This window comes from Pithys albifrons, chromosome 5, assembly GCF_047495875.1.
Source record: "Pithys albifrons albifrons isolate INPA30051 chromosome 5, PitAlb_v1, whole genome shotgun sequence".
Classification (NCBI taxonomy): domain Eukaryota; kingdom Metazoa; phylum Chordata; class Aves; order Passeriformes; family Thamnophilidae; genus Pithys; species Pithys albifrons.
This window is the reverse complement of record NC_092462.1, coordinates 33,007,702-33,022,563: the sequence shown is the minus strand read 5'-3', so window position 1 is coordinate 33,022,563 and position 14,862 is coordinate 33,007,702. Positions and strand designations below refer to the sequence as shown.

At 36.8% G+C, this 14,862-nt stretch overlaps 1 protein-coding gene across 4 annotated transcripts in view; it reads right to left on the bottom strand.

The window, feature by feature from the left end:
- Positions 1 to 849: 849 nt before the first annotated feature.
- The window catches only part of FNIP2 (folliculin interacting protein 2), a 49,818-nt gene continuing 35,805 nt past the window's right edge, over positions 850 to 14,862 (bottom strand). For all 4 annotated transcript variants that reach the window (XM_071556168.1, XM_071556171.1, XM_071556167.1 and 1 more), the window contains 5 exons: positions 12,396 to 13,710; positions 11,479 to 11,635; positions 9,519 to 9,719; positions 5,864 to 5,979; positions 850 to 4,642 (listed from right to left, as the gene is read on the bottom strand). In XM_071556168.1, the coding sequence (XP_071412269.1) occupies positions 4,564 to 4,642; positions 5,864 to 5,979; positions 9,519 to 9,719; positions 11,479 to 11,635; positions 12,396 to 13,710 (1,868 nt within the window). In that variant the 3' untranslated portion in view covers positions 850 to 4,563. The remainder of the gene's footprint in view (positions 4,643 to 5,863; positions 5,980 to 9,518; positions 9,720 to 11,478; positions 11,636 to 12,395; positions 13,711 to 14,862) is intronic.

Below are 14,862 nucleotides of genomic sequence, written 5' to 3'. Positions count from 1 at the left end.
AACAGAGCAAGGCACAGCAGTAAACTTGCAGATGCAGAAACTGTGACAGGAGTAAACACCAGACAGGGTCATTGGGTTTTCTCCTCAAGTCCTTGATGTCAAAGTTCCTGGGCTTTTTGACTTGCTTCCAAACCTTGTTAGCCTGAAGCAAACCTCAAACATTTCAGTTTACAGGTAAGAAGTGCTTACACCCTACAAATCAAGACTATAACTCAGACTTGTCCAAAGATGTTCAGCATAATTACAGTTGATCAGCTCATCTCTGTTTTTATTTCTAAATAAGGATTTTCCAATAAGATGCAGAATACTAAACAGAAACTCAGGTCATGGAGACTTTTAGAGAAATTGAAGACCTCTTTATTTTAAACTAATTCAGGTCAAGCCCACGAACAACTTCATAATCTAGTAGACACTAGGTGTCACTCATCCCTGTTCAGCTGAGCAATTTTAAAAATTGGATGTATTATTTAACAGTGACACATTTTTCAGGTAGCTCAAATGCTACCTGAATGTATGAAAAGAGCTAAGTGCCAGACACACCAGTGTATGAAACCTCGGCAGGACCTATTTCAACACTGTCTTCATTTTTGGTTATTTTTTTGCCATTATTTTTCACACTATAAGAGCTCTTGTACACATAAGTGGAGTAAGGCTGCCAGAGATGCCAACAGTGTTAAATCAGGTTCAAAAATTTGTGAAGCCTTCCCATCAGACATTTCTTGCAATAGCTACATACTCCACTAATGGGTTGTCCAGTGTCCATGCACTATTAGACCTCAGTTACAACAATAACAGCGATTTCATAAGTTTTAAAAAGGAAAAAAAGGAAGATACCAAATACCACTTACGCTGATTTCAGAAAGTTTATTGCACCAAATGTCGCAAAGAAATAGACCAAAATGATAGCATACATGAACAACTATAAGAAAAAAACCCATGTAGTTTGACATTGGTATTCAGTCATTCCTAAAAAAGCCTATGTTCTCCAAACATGCAATAGCAACACACATTTTTTTCTACTATGAAAAACCTGCTATGTATGTCAAATTAGCTCATTTGACCTCAAAAAAAAATGTCTAGACTATATTCAGTAGTTCAGACTTGATATTTGGATCCTTTTAACTGAAGTAGAACTTATGCTTGGGGGTAAGTGGTCATTTTTGTGTAGTCCTTATATACAAGAGTTTGGTGCATCTGAAAAGAGTTTTTGACTTCAAGAGTAAAGATGCATATAGTAAGGAGTGGGGAAGATCAATCTGTAATTCTGGAGGATGCCATTAGAAATGTAAATTACAGAATCAGTGTCTATTAGGTGTTTTGGGGCAGAACAAAGCTGTATACAATTAATTCAGAGAGTACCTACTTAAATTAAAATGTTTAATTCTTGGTATCACTTGGGGTTAAAGAATTCATTTAGACTAAATACTATAATTTAGCAGTTCACTCCTCCCCTCTGTTTAGTCTTGCCTGAAAAAAGTATACATTCTTTAAATTTCACTGTATAAACTGCATTTATATGGGATTTTGGAAAGACTCTGCACTCCCACTTAACCAAGAAAGTATATATTTAAATTTACAAAAACCCTACATAATACTGATAAAAACAACTTTGGAATATTTGAAAATTAAGCTACATTATCAATTTTCAACACATCTGTACATTCATATCAGTTTTCATCCTATTAAAATAAAACCAGAAACATGCCCTAAAAATGTCTAAAAACCACATCTGTAAATACTTACTGTCCTGTCATGCCACATCAATTTACATAAACACCAAGATGCTACCAAGAACAAGTTAAAGACTTTGAGTCAAAAAAAAGCCCTAGAAAGTGGAATCCTGTCAACTGAGGTAGTACGTTTGGTGAAGGGGGAAATATGTAATTAGCTTTCATTAGTCTAAAGCCTTTTAAAGGTAATAAACAGCTTTCATCTCGGATATTCTTTCCCCCAAAACTAAAACTGTGAGAGTAAGATAGTTCAACATATAATTTCTGAAGAGCAGCAAAATGTTAGAGAAAGCAGCAAGAACTATAAAGTTTTAGTCTGGGCTAAAGAAAATCCAAGTGCTTTTGACCATCAGCTCACATGCCACTATAAGGTTAATTGATGTATTGCCAAAAGGCAGATTTTCTTTTTCATAGTTGATACTGTAAAATCAGGTGTTACTGATTACAGTATTAATATTGAAATCACTGAATGTCTGCTGACCTCTAACTTCTTCAGTACACTCTGGGATAACAAAATCACATCTTTATGTTAGCATCTATTTCTTTGAAGAATTGTCAGAGCCTGTTCAGATAAAAACCCAACTTATAGTTTAAAAGAACTGCAATTGACTTTTAATGAACTCAACTACTATTTAAGAGTGACATGAAATAGAGAAAATACATGAGGATTCCTATATACAACTCAGGGAAGCAGTTTCATAGTCTTACACATGCACACATTCTCCATCAAAAGGGTAGTTTAGGAATATGTCACTTGCTCTATGGTTTACTTTGTCTTAACCTTGTGAAATGGAAAGTAGAATCTGCTAAAAGCTATATGCAGAGGTAAGTTTACTTTTCAGCAGATATCCAAAGATAAGAAAAGTTTCCTTAAGTACAAGCAGAAGGAGAACACCTGAACCATAGAAAGATTTTAGACTTCTTAGGTAGAATACTAGGGAGGAGTATGAAAATGCAATAAAAGAAACATTTGGAATGTCAGGTCAGAAAACCAGCATAGGAGGAAGAACTTTAGAAGTGTTGTATCAGAATATTAAGTATCCCACCATGGGGAAACAACCTCTTTTCACAGTAGGTCAGTCTACCTATTTCCCTCAGAAAGCAACACAAGGTTAATCAAGACCCCCATCACATTTAAACAGTTCACAATATGCACATTTCATTATTTCAAATCATTGAAAGTTTACTGTAGAAAAGTCCAAACATCAAGGTAGTAGGAAATAAAAACTTTCAATAAAAGTGTGTCCCTTCAGTGTTAAAAATCTGCCATCACCAACAAGGAGAACTCACAACTGTTGACCAAGAGTTTTGTATTAGAATTCACTATTTTCAAGCAATTGTTCTGCCAGCAATTTGCTTGCAGATGACAAGTTCAGACACCGCATTCACAGTGGCTCACAAGAGAATGGTCCAACATTGAGTTTTTTGTTTAGAAACGTTTTGATCCTTTGTTCTCTTCTCATTCTGGTCCATAGTTTCATATCCAGCTTAACAGTGCTTTATGCAAAAAAGTATTTTTTTACATTCATTTTAATCAACCACATGAAAACAGTAAAATACAAAATTTTATTTTGCTTTCTAGAAACACCAAAGGCCAGTATCACCTAGTGGAGAAGTAGTTTCCGGTGTCAAAGTAGTTAACGTATTAAGGAAAGGCACCTGGATGATAGTTCAAGATTTTTGTAGAATCAAAATGAGTAACTGCGAACATTCATAGTAATATCAAATATTGGGGTTTGCCCCCTACATTTCCTTTTACTTTAAGCAATGTTCCTCTTTTATCCCTACTGAGAGTGACAACTCATGGCTAGAAAAAAGTAATACTTCTGACTAAAGTTTTGGTGGGGGTTGTTTGTTGTCTTATTTCGCCAATACGATTGTCTTCAGTTTCTGCCAATTGCTTGGTGTATGTGCACATGGACACGTGCTGACAGCAGTGATATCATTCAGAAGGTTTTCAAATTCATACTCCTCGGAGATGGTAATACTCAATGACACCAAGACACAGGTTTAGTTTCCAGGACTACAGTCATACAGCAACTCAAGAGTTATTGAAGTTGCATTAGCAACAAATGTAAACTTGTAGCAGAAGTTCCATAAGGCTTTCCCACAAAATCCCTGTCTTAGAAGTCCATTCCATCTCTAGCCACAGGCCCATTTGAATGCCTCCTCATTAAAACAGAAGCAGCCACAGCTCTCACCCTCTTATCTTTAAAGTCACATCAATCTCACACACACCTCCATTTCCACGTAACATTTGGCTGCTGAACCCAGGTTCCTTATTTCAAGCCTATCACCTCTACTATACAAAATCATGCAAATGCTCTGCAAGAAAATCATGTCCCACCTAATACATTTGTGTATAGGAATGCTATATACAGAGTTACAGTTCCTCCTCCTCCCCAGCAAACAAACATACACCACACCACACTCACAAGCATAGTATTACAAAATCCATTCTAACCCACTTGTTCTTTTGACTGGTACTTCATGGTTTTGAGCAGCGTTTTGGATGGCAGCTCCTGGTCTGCCATATAGTGTCAACTTTTGTCTTTTGAATAAAAATAAAATACAAGGATGCAATACAAGGATTCTGCCTCTAAGTCAGAAGCAAGATTGTAAGAAAAACCTGAATGCCTTTTATGTTATGTAAACTGAAGTCCTCCGATAAAACATCCTTGTTGAAATCAGAATCGGAAGGTGGTAGAATGCACAGTCATCCCATGCTTTCCTCTGTGCTCCCTTTTACCAGCGTTTGGCACCTCTGTTCTTCATTCAACTTTCCCATTTTCTTAATTTTACTTTAAGGGAATGACTATCCTGAGAGTTTAATTCATAAGAGTATTTGAGCAACATACGGGGAATGAGTACTTGCTATAGCAGCCAACAAAGGCAAGTCGTTGGATTCAATCCTAGAAATTAAAAAAGAGACAGACTTTAAAATATACAGTCACCTTTGCAAGAGAAACACAAGATATTTTTCATCCACTTTAAAGGAACTGGAAGTGTCTTGCTATAAGTAAGTTCATTGCTTAATTATTCCTTATTGCCACGACTCATAACATACCAGTAAAGGTAGGTAATAATGTTTAAAATCACAAAGTATGCTACCATTTAAGTCAAAAGATAGCAGTATTACATTCTGTCCTATATGATCTTTTGTCATTTAAATAAAAACCCTTTTATTTATTTGCTAAACCATTAGTCTTACCAGTCAGTAGTTACCAACAAGTCCAGTTTAAGACAGTACTAAGTATCAGCTTATGGAAGACTACGCAATTCAGGTTTTGAATACAAATCAGTTCACTATATAGTAGCACTTGCTTACCAAAAATGACCAAACTGTGGAATTATTATTACACATTAACAGTTAAAGGAATATCTCTGAAATGCAATGGTCAGTTTCCAACTATTTCCAAAGGTGAAGTTGCTCAGAGGCTGGGATGCATGTATTTTCATACATACATATATATATAAATATATATTTAACATGTATACACACACTGAGAAAAGTGCTTATTTCAGGTTTTCACTATTTACAGCTATATTTCCAAGTATGAAATCTTGAAGGGTCTGGAAAAAGATAAATTAAATTTAATTTAGAGTGCTAAAAAGCAACTTGAGAATGTGTATTCACTTCTTCCCCCTTTTCTGCTGTCAGCAGGCACATCCCTAAAAGTTATGTACCAAACAAGTAGTATCATTAGGAGACAGCTGCCAAACAGGATACTTGTTTGTTTTTCTACATCTGTTTTTTTAGACCCTCTCTTCCCTCAAGACACAAATGCACCATCCAACCTTCCAAAAATTCTGAAGCATTTGTTGGAATGAAGTTGGCATTAAGGAGATCATGACAGAAATGAGTGCATATGAATTCACAGATAACCTCCTGATGACCAAACTTTCTTTATTCTGAAGATTTAAGAGTGACAGGTAATTTGTTCTTGCTGTACAAATGTCTCCTGATTTCCAGATAGCACAGCAGAACTAATTTTTACACCCTATTATGAAATAGCGGAGTGTTAAATATGAAGCAAGTCCTTGCGAGAACAAGATGTCAACATTCAGATGAAAAGGAAAAATAACTGACCCAGCTTTTGCCACTGGTTAAGACTGATACCTGCAATACTCACCCCAGTACAATTCCTAGTTCTTTTACATGCACTCTTGTATGTCCTCGCAGATATTCTGAAAGCATTTTGCTTTTGAGATACATCTCTTGTAGTCTATCCTCAAGATGCATTATGCACTGTCAACACAGACCAAAAACCTCAGAATGGCTTTAGCAATTGAATGCAACCATTACAGAAATGTAACCATAGCACTTTACCTTGTATTTCAGAAGATAAAATAAATTTCTACTCCATTCTAACATCTAGAAGAGGAAATTTGTTTTGCTACAACTGTGCTAAGAACATTAAAAAAGTTACAGTACTCCACAAAGAGGAAATCCCTGATAACACTGGGGCATTCCAACTCTCCTGGGCAGCAAGTTCATTGTACAAACTGCACATCCATATTCCACTGAAGTAAATCACTGTATTTCTGCTGACTTAAGCAGTTTTAACTGGGTTCAAAACCACTCAAGACATCTTACTAAGAATCAAACTAGAATTCTTCGATCAGGATGTCTTTGTTATAGGTCAGTGCCATTTTTCTGAAATACTTGGTTTAGACAACAGTTCCTAATATTATCATTCTAGATCTAAGGCTCTACTGCCATTCAAGAAAAAAGACTCAGGAAGTAGAAGACACCAGTATCTTATTCATCATAAAATTATAACTCTCTTACTGACTGCTTTAGTGTAGCAGCTAATTTAGAAATCCATTTTAGGCATTTGTTTTTATTATTCCTAGGTACTTCTAGTTCAAAATTGCTTAAACATTTGATGCTGAATGCCAAAAGGTCATAGATCAAGTTGAAACACCAGTTTAATCACTCCCCTTTTCTTTCAGCAGTGGAATGCTAGAAAATGCATACTATTTTTAAATACAGTCATGTGATGCACGGTAATTTCTCATAAACCAACTACAAGAGAGCAGAGGAACCTCAGCTTTTAAGAAAAAGAGGAGTTATTTTGGTGAGACAAGGTCAGTAGATAGCATGTTTTCGCAAGGTGAGTAGGTAAGATGTCTTATCAGGTATTTTGTTCTAGGACAAAAGGCACATTGACTTCCTTTTCACATGGATGACCACTTAAAAAAAATTAAAATTAGTTCAGCTTTCCAAACTCAGCAAGATGAAAGCAGAAAGCACATGCAGAACTTCACATTATCAAATGTCTAATCATCCAGTAGGCACAGACAGCACTTAGAAGCAGTAGCAGCAAACAGCTTCAGGTATTGTCCCATGTACTTTGAGTTGAATGAAAACCATAACTATTAGAAATGAGATCTGGTAAAACCTGTTTCATTATTTAAAAAATAAAGATGAGAGAAAAAAATAGGCTTGTAGGTAGCCTACCATGTTTTTTTTTTTATTGTCTGGAGCAAGATGACGATTTTAAATGATTTTTTTAATGAGCTAATATCAAGTCTTAATCATGAAAGAGAAAGAGGCATTTTTTTAAATGTGCTACATGGTAGTAAATAGTTGTCACCAGTGGAGGAAAGGCAAAAGGTTTTTGGCAGTAGTTTGATCTATTTCCTTCAAGCAAATTTTCACTCAAGTGATTATAATCATAACACTTCTGATCCTGGCCCAAAAGGAAACATTCTTATCTTTTCCATTACAGGTAACCTTATTGCAAAAAGTGTATGAGCACTTGAAGTTCCACAAAGCAGCAGTTCAATATATTTCAATTCTAGTATTTGTGTATAGCATTATGGATTTGTTTGGGTTTTTCTTAAAGTTGTGAGGGAGCAAGTAAGAAAGAATCATACATTATTTTAAAAGAGGGATTGTTTACATAATATTATCTGCTCCTCCTGAATACCAGCAAAGAATCAAAAGACATTCCTCCACAGAAGCTTGGTACATGAACCCATTTTGTTCAAAATGTCCACAAGTCTTTTTTTTTTTTTAATGTTAGCTTCCTCTGCAGTTTTTCTCAGTGACAAAATGGAAAAAAAAAGTCCAAGTGACTTCTAAAAATAGAAGAGTAGCTTAAAATTAGTTTAAAGGTGCAGGTAAAACTTCTAGCATATTGCTGAAATGCAGCAGTTGCAATCATTTCCCTCTCACCAGTGCACAGTACAAGGCTCTGCAGCACTGTTACCAGTCTGAAGTGCCGTAACAAAGATATCACCCACTTGCCTTTCTTCTGGTCTCAAGTTGGATTTTGTTTTTTCTTGTACCACACAAACATACTGCATTATGCTCATCTCTGACTGATATGAGTACATCAGTACATATGGTTTATGTCCAAATTTAAATCCATAGAAACACTACAATTAATAAGTCAGAGTTCTCCCCCTAGAGTTTAGTGGAACACTTAACTTCCATGCAGTAATGTTCAGTTATAGCAGAGTTGCAAAATACACCAACAGAAGGATCAAAGTGTCTCTAATGTGGATTATAAAAAATTTACCTTCAGTGTTCCTTTTTACAAGAAAAATAAAATAAAAACCTGAAAATCATTCTGCCTCCAGATCCCTCCCAAACCATACAGAAATTGCATACACAAATCCCAAGGCAATACTGGAAAAAAACACTTTAGTTGCAGAACCAACTATTCATTTTAAAAAACGCCAGTATTTAAGGCGTGACTGTGCTAGTGTCAGGATATAACTTCAACCGAAGTTGTGTATTTTTCCATGTCCAAGATAATCCAGAGACAATACTGAAAAATGTACCCATATATTTTGCCTAGCATTTGACTTGAAGAACTCAGTATAATTAATACTACTTTTATCCAAAACAGTGCCAACTAATACTACTTACAGCTGTTATTATTTAGCTCTACCTCTCTTTTTCATCTGCATGTACAGTCATTACACAGGATTCCTGCAAAGTTTCTCAAGGCTGTCTGCTGAACAGTTCAATTCTGCTAATTGAAAAAAGGGTGACTACTGAAAAAAAATAAAATTCCATCTCCCCTCCTCTACAATTGGGCATTAAAAACTGTATTACAATTCGTGCAGTCAGACTTGCCGGTAATTTTGTTGCAATGGCAAACCAGAGCTACTGACTTTCTCTGATGAACTCCACTACAAATAAGGACAGGAAGAGATGCTGTGGGACAGGGAGTATGCAATATTACAAAGTAACATCCCCATTCTTCAAGGTGTCTCATCCCATTAATCCTATGGAGACATCAGCCAGGCTACCCGAGACAGCACTTGCTGACAGGGTTGGCTAAAATATATGTAAAATAGAAGGGTCAGACAAATACAGAGTCATAATTATTTGGAGAGGGAAGAGGCATCCACTGCAAGCGTTTGAAGAGAAAGCCCAAGAATGGAAAGTTGCATGCTAGAATTAGGTGGTAAATAGACACTTCAATAACTTAAAGAAGTGTGAAAATCATACAAACAAAAAACCAAGAACCAAATTTAAGAGTTCCAAACATAAACACATGGGCACCATGCTAAAATTATCTAAACAACTTGAGTTTTGGCACTTGTATTTTTGAGTAGTCAACTTTAACTTGATGTGTAAAATGTAAATTACAGCTAAACCACTACCCATTACTGGATTGTAGTATGGATTCTTTTCAATATGTTATAACAAATCTCTATTATTTCAGGCATTAGTTCATTGACACAGCAACACAGTGTACAAAACTCTGCATCTGCTATCTGAGCTACAATTTTCATAGCTTCAGTCTGCAGTAAGAAAATACTTACAAAGTCAGCTGGTACGTTGAGTTTGTAAAGTTGTAAAATAGACTGCAACAAACTGGATACTTGACTTGAAACCAAAACATCCTTGCCTAACTTCATACTGTCCATCATCTTTCTCTGGCTTGTGGCTACTTGTACGTTCCATTTATCTGTGTCTGCAATAATGCAGACAGCTTCTGCTATCGGCTCATCTAGCACTGGATGCTGCAACAGAAACAAAATACAATTATGTGACACTTCCATATATATTTTCACAGTTCAGTTTGAGGTTCCACTTCTATTCATACTGAGGTAGGGAATAAGAAAGTGATGTAATGAATATTTTTGTCTAACAGGTTAAAAAAGGGATCAAAAAATAAGGAATACCAACTTCAGTGATACGATTTACACCCAGCAACCTTGGATCAGGTCTTAACTGTCAATTTGATTGAGGCATTTACTTTTAATTAGTGCTTCAAAATCACTACTCCATTTTATTTTTCTTCAAGTGTTCCACCTACTCTGAAAAGATAAATTTCTTTCAAAATGAAGAGAGTAATAATTATACTGATCCAGTGATGGCAGAAGTATGCTCAGTGTTTCAGACATGAGAGGGACTTTACTATGCACAATCAAGGCCAGAGTATCACAGAATTACAGAATAGTCCGTGTTGGAAGGGGCCTCTGGTGATCATCCAGTCCAACCCTCCACCAAGACAGGGTCACCTGGAACAGGTGACATAGGAACACACCCAAGGGGAGACTCCACAATCTCCCTGGGCAGCCTGTTACAGTGTCAAGATAAAGAAATTATTCCTCATGTTGAGGTGGACCTTCCTGTATTTTAGTTTATGGCCATTACTCCTTGTCCTGTCACTGGGCACCACTAAAAAGAGTCTGGCCCCACACTTGACATGCACCTTTGAGATATGTATATGCATTAATGAGATCCCCTCTATCTTCTATAGACTAAACAGGCCCAGGGACTGCAGATTCTCCTCACAAGACAGATGTTCCAGATCCGTAATCATCCCTGGAACCTTTGCTGGAACCTTTCCAGTAGCTCCTTGTCTTTCTTGAACTGGGGAGACCAGAAATGAACACAATGCCCTACATGTGGTCTCACTAGGACAAAGTAGAGAGGCAGGATCACCTCCCTCAACCTGTTGGTCACACTCTTCCCATTGCATGCCAGGATACCATTAGCACTCCTGGCTCACAGTCAACTTGTTGTCCACCAATGAAGAGACAGCAGCCTATTAGACGAATGTGATGCTGCTTAAAGAAGTTACATACACACCACACACATACACATCACTGTGTTGGATACTACATGCACTCATGCCAGCAGGATGATTCTTAATTGCTATTGAGAAGCTGCATACAATTACTAGATAAGCATTTTAAATTGCATATTGAGGTCACACAGTTATTTCAGTGAAAGGTTAGTTATAAATTTTATAATTTAGGAGTACCTACAGTAGAATAAGAACATGGGACAGTTCTTAGTCACTGAGAATTACTTTCTGTAGTCAGTCATTTCTGCTACAGTCCAGTATCGTACAGGCCTCAACAGGACTTTACCTCCCTTGCAACACATGCCACTAAGTGGCAAAATAAGATGTTTCAACTTGCACGTAATTTTTCTGAAATACAGATAATTCTTCCTGCTACTGTGATTGAACAGAGAAGCAATTTGAGGGGTTTCTTTCCTTGTTTGTCACTTGAAATTGCAAACAAGCTTTCTTCTCTTTATCTTTGAAGAGAAGCCTTAAGAGACTATAAAGGAAAGCACATGATTCTTGTGTGAACAGGCTTTGCACATAATGAATTAAAATCTTAACATCTTTCAAGAAGGAAGACATGTCAGGTGTGGCTGTTCGGAACAGGTAAGTAAAAAAGAAACCTATTGAAATAACATGCTTCTGTAGATCTCAGTAATATCACACGTCCTGTTATGATTCAGAGCAGTACTTTAACTCACATGCATTGCATGAAGTAGATCTGCTAGGAGACACTGCTTGAGTTTTTCATCATTATTTATTCCATGCAGCACTAGATCAGGTATGTATGTATGACAGTAACCACCCAGAAGTGATCTCCCAAAGTTTTTCACACATTGCCTGCTGATGGTATTTGACCTGAAATACAGAAATACAAAGCAGGTAAGATTGTTGCATTCAGATTTTACATGAATGTGAGCTTAGGTTTATCACCCTCTGCCTCTACTGCAAATATTAATCAACAATTGTACTCAAAGTACAGATAAATGTTCAGACCAGTAAACATTTACTGGTGCTCCTTCAAACAAGAATTTTAAAGGCTTAAACTTACAATATATTGATTCCTTTAAATTCATAAATAAGCAGATTAACATGTATTAGAGCTTGTGGCATGTAAGAGCTTCCTTTTCTGCAGCTAAAAACTATGTGCCAAATTTGAGTTTTCTCCATATCTCATGCTTAAGCATCATCAAGCTCCATGTGCACCTATAAAGCTCAAAAATTTTCAAATAGGATGCCTTTTCAAATCTGCCTTTGACTTGTTAATTATGTCAAATCTAAACAATTATCTGCTTAAGCTAAGGTTTGCTTGTCGTCAGATGTTCTGTCTACATGTCTACATCAAATGTTACAGGCAGTTTTTATACAGAAAGTTTGACTACTTTTTGTTATACATTTGAACTATACCTTTGTCACAAAACTTCCCTACCCTAAACTGCTCTGTCCTTTTTGTTTTTGCTTAATCTGTTTACAAGAATTCTCTCCACATCAGTGTCTGTTATTGATTTGTTTGCAAGGAACTTATTCAAGATCACAGTGGATTTCAGACTTGAAACTGAAAAAACACCAAAGCACCAACAGCTTTTGACTCCATTTAATTCTAAACTACTCAGACTACCTTGGTAAGGGAAGCTCCACTTCCGCAAATTCTTCAAGTCGTTTGCTGACATTATCATGATGCACTTCATCAGGGATACAACAATCACCTTCTTCATCACTGGCTCCAAGAGCACTATCTGAGCTCTCATTTCTTGGAATGTCCCCTTCAACTCTGAAGGAGGTTTTCCTTCCAGCATCCCCATAGGGGACATCTTTAGCACCTATTTTAGGGGAACCCTGTTTGACAGCAGAATTTGCTTCTACGCAGTCAGAGGAATAGTTCTCTAGATTGCCAGAGCATAAAGTTCTATTTTCTTTCATGTTTGGCAATTGTAAAGTTTCTACATTATCTGTGGGCAAAAGCAGTTCATTAGACATTGTGTTCATTAAATTCATTACAGCTCCTTTACTTTCCAGATATTGGTTAAGCATACTCTCCTTCTCCTCACATGGTGGGATTTGTGCATAACAAACAGGTTTACTGAAGGGTATAAAGGCAGCTTCACAACTGTCTTCTTGATTCTGAGAAGCAGCCACAGTCAGATTTGTGGAACTTGAGGCACAATGTATCACCTCTGGATTTTTTCTGAATCCCTTCACATTTTCTTCCATTTCTCTTCTATGAGTTTCAAAGTCTGACTCTGGTGATGCAGAACTCCCAATCTGAAAGGTGACCTTTTCTAAGTAGGAACTCCTGTGGCCAGACCTTTCAGGACAAGGTACGGCAGATGACCTACTAGAAAATTGCTTTTCTGCTTTTCTCTCATTCTGGTTCTTGTTCGTCTTTCCATCCATTAAATCCTCCATATTAGATAACTCTTCAGAGTGATAAGATACAATTCCAGTGTCAGTGACAGCTCTTTTCCTACCATCAGCTGCTCCTTTACAGAAACTGCTAGTTAGACAGTCAACAGATGCTTCAGAGCTCTGACTGGCCTTTCCTATTGCTTCCTTCTTTTCTTTTGAAGACTCTGGGACAGCATGAGTACTTTCTGAGTCATGCACCTGCTCTACAATACTGTTATTCTTACTTCCATCATTCTTTGGAGGTAGGACTGGAGGCACAAGAGCGGGTTCATTTCTAACTGTGACAACCACATAATCAGACTCCTCTACCTCTCCCTTTTCTAGTGCAGTTGTGATCTTGCGTCCATTTAGCACTTGCTCTCCTTCTCCAGCCTTCTCGCTCCATGTCAGCTGATTTTCTTGCAGCTCAGAGCACCGAATGAAGTAAGTTAGAACATAGAGCAAGCGCTGCACCAACTCCTTGCGTTTTCCAACAATAACAGTTCGAGTCAATCTAACTGGAGAGCCTATGGCACCGTAGAGATCACCTACACAGGAAAGCAAAAATTTCACAGCTTACATTTGATTGTATTATAACCTATACTGGTCAAACTCAACACATTTTTAAACAGCATTTACTAGGGACACAAATCAGGCAGTTAATTTCTTTCACAGTAAATTCATAGAAGTTTAAAAAAAAAAAGAAAAAGGAAAGACAAAGGAAGTCAGTCCCCTACTGCTTCTTACATTTGGCTTTTGTCCAGAAGTGTTTTAGTGTTTTTGTGAGGAATTAGCTATTACTAATTTTTTTCTTTCTGTTCAAAGCCACCAAGTATTTTATTTGCAAATGCTTACAAGATATTATCACTTGGAAACTGACACAAGAGGGGGTGAAGAGGAATGTAGATCCAGCAAAACTCCAAAGCCAACTATACTATTTTCTATATTTCTACTCATTTTCTTTCACAGCACAGTTATTCCATTTTAGTACAGTGACTTCTTTCTGTTAAACACATGCATTTTTATACAGAAAATCTAAATTACATTTTTCAGGACTAAAATATTAAACAAAAGATTAAATATCAGCTTAACAAATAAGGTTCAGAAAAAAGAGGCATGTAACTACCTTATTGAGCAAAGTAAATGCTATACACTTGGAATCAACCTCACTAATATGAGCATTTATCTATGGCAGGGAGCAGTGGAGAACTAGAAAATTTTACTACTTAAAACACAACTGTAATAAAAAAGGTAGGCACTACAGCATAATCTGAGCCTTCCCCCCACTACTTACTTGCTAGATTGTTTACCCTGAAGAACTGCTTTTTTAACAAAAGTAAGGTCATACATACCCTACTTTCAATATATGTCTTTGGGAGAGTGGTAACTATCTTCCAGTTGCTTATAATCATCTATTAACTAAAGACTTTCTGCTCCAAAGTTCTGGGAAAGTAAATATACCTAGCCAATAAGGGAGTGTTCACATGCCCTCTCGGACTAAGATGGACCAACTCAAGAAGTGTTTTATTATCAGGTTGAGTTAACACAGTTGTCTTCACCTGACACCCATTAGAAAACCCCAGGTACATTGTGTTTGCTTAACCAAACTCTGGCTGCTCTCACTGGCACACTGCAGACAGCCAGCAAAAGCTCAATCTTCTTCAGCCACCTCAAGTGTTGAAAGCAGGCTTCTGTGCCTT